Source organism: Triticum aestivum, unplaced genomic scaffold (assembly GCF_018294505.1).
Source record: "Triticum aestivum cultivar Chinese Spring unplaced genomic scaffold, IWGSC CS RefSeq v2.1 scaffold8536, whole genome shotgun sequence".
NCBI lineage: Eukaryota > Viridiplantae > Streptophyta > Magnoliopsida > Poales > Poaceae > Triticum > Triticum aestivum.
In genome coordinates this window covers 94,046-100,699 of record NW_025227920.1, presented here as the reverse complement: position 1 = coordinate 100,699, position 6,654 = coordinate 94,046, and the positions used below count along the sequence as shown (strand labels likewise).

General features: G+C 43.5%; 1 protein-coding gene across 1 annotated transcript; it reads right to left on the bottom strand.

Annotated features, from left to right (window-relative positions):
- Positions 1-4,414: 4,414 nt before the first annotated feature.
- Positions 4,415-6,126, bottom strand: LOC123172909 (noroxomaritidine synthase 2). The gene has a single exon (XM_044589796.1). The coding sequence runs from the start codon at positions 6,124-6,126 to the stop codon at positions 4,576-4,578; it is 1,551 nt and encodes a 516-aa protein (XP_044445731.1). The 3' UTR covers positions 4,415-4,575.
- Positions 6,127-6,654: the final 528 nt, after the last annotated feature.

The window sequence follows — 6,654 nt, the reverse complement described above, 5'->3', positions numbered from 1 at the left end:
GTACACACACAGAGAGAGAATTTTTTAGTTTGTTATACCTTTAGTTTAATGTCAAATGTTAGTTGAATTAGCTAGATATTAATGTTAGATGAATTAGTTTTTTATACTTTTAGTTATAGATGAATTAGATATATTAATGTTAGATGAATTAGATATATTAAATTTAGATCAATAAGATTTGATGATCTAAGTAAAATTTTACTATAGAACTATTTTATTTTTACTAAGAAAATTAATAGAACTAGTTTATTTTTAATAAGTGCTTAGTTGAATTAGTTGTATTAATAGAACTAGTTGAACTAATAGAACTATTTGAATTAATAGAACTTGTTGAATTAGTTGAATTAATAGAATTAGTGTTTATATGAACATAGGAAATGTCTGACAACGAAAAGGATTTCCGTATGCGCGAATACTGTGAAGAGGAGCGCGGCCTGTGCGACAGAAATTTCCTAGTTGATGATAGGCGCTTCAGCATCAAGCTGGATGAGACCTTCGAAATGGATACAGTAATTCACAACGACAAGTGTTTTTTTCGTAATTAAGCATGACTTATGCTTCATTTACTTCAACTTATAATTTTAAATTTTTACTATTCTACTAGCGTATCCCCTGCCATGCAAGAATTTTTGTCTTGGATAAGATTGGTTCAGTCCTATAAAAGCTATGGAGGTAAAGAGAGTTTACTTGAAGACCGAGCATGGTTATACTTTCTACGCAAAATTATACAATGCAGACACCTACACCTATTTTGAATGCAAAACTTGGCAAACACTATGCAAGGCTTATGCATTTGAGCCTGATATGGTTATCACCTTTGATACTCGTCCTGAAGATGATATGAAGGTAATATCGACATCTGGGTCGATGTGCAGACGCCTCCAGTTCTACCATTATGTGAGTTTCTCAATCATATTTATGTCTTCGATATTCTTTATTCAAAAATAGTTGACAACTAATTTCTATTGACAGCTTATTTCCCTTCAAGCAAACATGTCCGACGCTTGGTAGACAGGACCGTCCACTGTCCCGGGGCTGAACTAAACTGCGAGGAGATAAGTCATTATGTTTCATGGCTTGAGGATCTTGATGCTGTCAAGAGAAATTATTTTCTTGGACTTTCAAATCTTAGTACTCAAAACGTGCGACCAATAGTGTTCGTATTGAACTACGGTCACATCTATTGAGGAAAGATGGTAAGATTTTTAATATTTGTCATCGGTGCATCTTTTGAATACATTAATTTTTAACCTAAACTTCATTGCTAAGTATGTTACTATACGATGTTCTTCAACAGGGACTCCCGAAGATAGTTGTGCCTCAGTGGATCGAGACGAAGGTCGCATGTCAATGGTGAGCTTACGGCCAAGACATCCTACAATGCACATGAGTGCATTCAGGGTTTCTAGAACCGAGGAATGCTTAATAATGAAAGACTGGAGCAAAATTGTGAAGGATCGCAGAGAAGTACTAGGGGGTAGCAATTAGAAGCGCAGCCCACGATTAGGAGACAGGTTGATCTGCATGCTCCAATATGATGAATCAGGAGAGCTACACATGTTCTATGCTATTTTACCGGAGAGAGAGCAGCAGGAGTGATTAGCTAGTTTCTGCTCTTAGTTCTTATTCTCTCATGTCCATGTTCTTCGTCCTGAACTTAAGCTCAAAGTGATTTGCTTTTGTGGTCTTATGAGCGCTTATAATGTCGTGATCATGTTGAACTCGATGATATCTTTGCTTCTGGTACAAGTGAATGTTTCTTCTTTAAGCTAGTGTTGGTGGTGATTAGATAGCGGTAATGACTATGATGATTATTAGCTAGTGTTATTGGTGATGATATGATGCAAGAGTTTTTATATTAATATGATGATGATGATGATGATGATGATGAGTTATTATATCATTTATGAAAGAACCGCGGATTAGTTTCAACTGGATTACTTGATCACTTAGGATCCATCCACTTAAAACTAATCCGCGGTTCTTTCACCTAGTGATTTAATAACTCATTATAATGTAAAAATAATCTATAAATTAAATGGAAAACACAAAATTGAAGGAAAAATAAATAATAAAACCAAAACCCCCAAACTTTTTAGTACCGGTTGGTGTTACAAACCGGTACTAAAGTTCTCCAAGCTCCCGGCGCTGGCTCGTGCGACGTGGTGGCCCTTTAGTGGCGGTTCGTGTTGAACCGGAACTAAAGGGGTGGACCTTTAGTCCCCACCCTTTAGTGCTGGTTACAGAACCGGCACTAAAGGGCCTTACGAACCGGTGATAATGCCCGGTTCTGCACTAGTGCATGGCGCCTACCTCCCCGGCGATCCGTGTCGGACAAGCCGGCCAAACAACTATTAGCGACCTACAAGGAAAACAGCGCTACTCCTATTCGACGCCACGGCGGCCTGACTCGCCGAGACCCCAGGCCACGGCTCACCTCCGACGGTCAAAGCGGCGTGGCTCCCGTCGCTATATCTACACACAATACAACTAAGGTTTGGATTCCCCCATTTTTTATTTCTAGATAATAAAGCGTTCCATATCAAAGAGTCCTTCCGGCGTAATGAAGATTGGTTAGTTAATCACCTTCCATACCAAAGAGTCCTTTGTGCGTAATGATGATTGGTTAGCTAACCACCTTCGTTTTATACTGGAATCTTGAGGTTTTTGCAACATCATGATTTCTTCGTCTGTGCTTGCAGATTAATAGGGCAGTGCATGCATATTTTACCAAAATCAGCATCATAACAGACACGAAACCGAGGGCCGACAACCTTCTCTCCCCTTGAATCAGGATCTCACATACAAATGACTGACAAAGATTTTCTATGTACTTAAATCTGGCTAATCTTTATCATTGCAAAAGTTTGGTCACCTTCAGGTTTGCTGCTTCAACTTCTCATGCATGTACTCTATTTTAATTTGTAAATACATCGTCTATTTATCATCCCTTTTCATGCATCTTACTGTATGAAATTGCAGCTAGAAAGATGAGAGATGCCCTATCAATATCAAATTTTATTGTTTTCTTGGCTATGCCAACTATTCGCTGATTTATTTTTTCTAAAAGAAGTATGGCAGATCATGATGCTTAAGTTTCCACCACAAAACACGCAGTTGGTAATTCTCTCTTCCCTTACTTTCTTTTATTGATACCTCGAGCACTGTTTTTGTGACAAAGTACCTGCAATAGTGCATATTAATACTATTTATTCAACTTAAATATGTCATGAATTCCAAATCTTCCTTTACTAGCCTTTATATCCCTTATTTCTGTTCACAGGTATATAGGCTCACAACGTCATCTCCCTTCATCCTACAATACTCTCTTCTCCTCATTGCCAAAGACATGGAGCATCACCAATCAGGAATTAGTTCTTCATTGCTTCAAAATATACCATGTTACTATCTTTTTTTAACACATAATTATCTCCTGCCTGGTATATTCATTTATTGTTGTTCTAGCGTCTGAGCTGCTAACAATTAAGATAACGCTAAGCACTCCAAGATGCCTCTAAATCAGCTCAAGGAATTTACAAAAGCAAAGTCTTGCGTAACTACCATTAGGATGAACACATCACCAACCCTGGCATGGCCATCACAGTATCATTGTTGGCACCATCAAAAAGGGTGAATCCCATATCCACTCCATTTTCAGCAAGGGGGTCCTGCAAGATATATTTGTATAAATTAGCCCTTTATTTATTAATGAATCTATTATATTCAAACATAAATTCATTTCTACACATAACACCATTTGTGTAAATATACCGTACTGAGTGCTTGCATCAAATTTATCTTTCGATATGATAATCTTCATAATTTTTGCCTCTCAACTCAGGACACATGCGATGTGATTTGCACCACTAACATACTGTGATTCTCGAAAATCATCATGGTACTTTATTCCTTGCTTCATTAAAGCTATTGCTTCTCTAAATTTGGTCATCAAATCCCCGCAGCAACGCGCGGGGAATGCACCTAGTATATAATATATTGTGGTTGTGAATAAGTAGGCAATTAAGGACAAAAATGGTTTTGCACAAGTACAGTGCATTAATATTCGTGGCAAAAGAGAGGTTTTCCATGAATATTAATGCATTGTAATTGAGGGGAAGTCTTCGCTAATTTACTTTTGCCCCATGCAGCAGAAACCCAATTGCGCAGCGTATGGAGCTACGTTGAGATGCACACGCTGTGCAGCGTATGGAGCTACGGTGAGATTCACACATTCTGTCATACATGATACATGAGACTAGATCATGATGGGCATGCGTTGCCGTCTACTTTTGTAATAAAATGCTAGGTGATGCTAGAAATATATATAGAAATGTGAAGGGTACGTTACGTATGAAAAATTATAAGAAACCAAATGTGGATATATACTTGTTTTAGTGAGGAAGGAATAGCAAATACTTATTATTTCAGCGAGGAAGGAAGAGCAAATACTTATTATTTCAGCGAGGAAGGAAGGACACATACTTATTGCTGCCAAACATAGACGAGAAATACAAATGCTTCCCATGTAATAATAAAATAGAAAGACACCGAGTACGTAGATGGCTTTTGTATGGTTTATTCGACCCGCCGTTTGTGGACCTTAGCCAGCAACCCATTCTTCATTTTGAGCACGACGGACGGCTTGGGCTCTACAACGTGTCGTGTCAGCATCTCGAAATCGAAGTTCCACACCATGGCGGCGATCACACTCTTCATCTGCACTACCGAGATGTGCTTGCCCAAACATGATCTTGCCCCGGCGTTGAAGGCTAGGAACTTGTACGACGGCACGTGCAGCAGCTTGCCGTCCTCCTTGACCCATCTCTCTGGCCGGTACTCGTGGCAGTCCTCGCCCCACACACCTTCCATCCTGCCCATCGAGTAGAGCGCGATGAGGATGGTTTCACCCCTCTGCACCCTGTGCCCGCTGGGCAGCACATCGTCTGCCATCACCGTCTTGCGCTCGATCGGACCCGGCGGGTACAGCCTCATCGACTCGAACAATGCCGCCTGGAGGTAGACGAGCGGTTTCGTCTCCTCGGGGTCAAAGATTACCATGTGGTTGTTGCCGGTGGAGGTTGCAGCTTTGTGCATGGCAATGGGTGCTAGTTCCACTCTGATGGCCGACACCACATGCGGGTGTTTGATGAGGTTGTAGAAGAACCAGGTCATGCTCATGCCGGCCGTGTCACGCCCGGCAAACATGTAATTGATCAGGGTTGCGTAGAGGAAGGCATTAGGTCTTCCGTTCTCGTCACTGTACTCTGGGTCGTGGAGATAGGAAGAAACAATTTCCTCGTTCCTTTCTTCTCGCACTTCATCCACGTGGACTGGTCCGTCTCTCCTTTTCTCCAACATCTCGGCAACGAATCGTCGGAGCTCCAACTGCGCTGCCGCGAGCTGCCGCTCTGGGCCGACTTTTACACGCTTCATAAACCTCCAGCAAGAAGCTGGCACCGTGTGCCGGAAGAAGCCTACATCCATGACGGCTTCCATGGCGTTCGGCACAGTCAGGGGTGGCATATCTACTGACAGGAGACCAGGGTCGACCCCGAAGACCGACCTGGCCGTCATGTCGAATGTGAACCTGGTAAACAGTTCTTGAATATCAATCGGAACTTCTGCGTGGCTGCTTCGCGACAAGAAGGGGAGGAGGCCGTCCTCCACCTTGTCACGGCAGCACCAGGCCATGTAAGTGAGCAGCTGTGGGCTGGACACGAGGTGCTGCACCTTTTCACGCTGGCGGCGCCACGACTCGCCGTCTGCGTTGAAGAAGCTGTCCCCCATGATGTCGAAGATGGCCGCGAACTCCACACCCTTGGGGTAGTTCGTGAAGTTGGAGACGAAGATGTGGCGGATGTTCGCGGGGTCGCAGGTGAAGAAGAAGCGCATGCCAGAGAGAGACGGCCCACGAAACACGAAGCTACCGCCCGAAGCGGCAAGGAAGGCGGTGCTGTAGTCATGGAAGCGGTGGAGGTTAGCCACGAGGGAAGGGAACATGCCAACCAGTGGCCATTCCCTAGGGAGCGCTGCCATATTGGAACTTCTCAACTTGACTAAACAGAGCAAGGAGAGAAGCAGGACAAGCAAGGAGAAGAGAAGGTCTGGACACGAGAAGAGTGCCATTTTCATTAAACTGGATGCTGAATGTTTGAGCTTGCGAGAGTTATTTATAGACAAGATTTTCTTTCGAGTTTTGATGTTCCTTTGGGGTTCTATTTGTCTACTCTTGTCAGAATCCCTGCCGTGGCGGACCCACATCACAGTAACAAAAGGCCTTGCCAACATCGTCCACGACGTGCGAGGGTACCGAACACACGTGCGGTTTGGCCGGAATGGGTGAGCGACACGGACCCAAGACCAGCCAACACTTAAGCAGCAGCTAGGGCATTTGAGAGAGGTATCCAGTGGATCATGGCAAAGGCGAGAATGGCGACCAGCTCTTCCCCTCCCTTCCTCAGTTCCTCTTCCTTTCCTCCAAGAACAAGATGCCCACCATTCTTGTAATCGTGCATCAGAAACTAAATGGCGCAGGGCAAAGCCTGCGGACGGTCCCTCACGCCGCTGCTGGCTTACGCAGCCTGGCGGTGTCTGGCGGCAGTGGGATCCTCCACTTCGCGTGGGCCTCGTGGTGTGTGTGACGTCCGTCGTTGC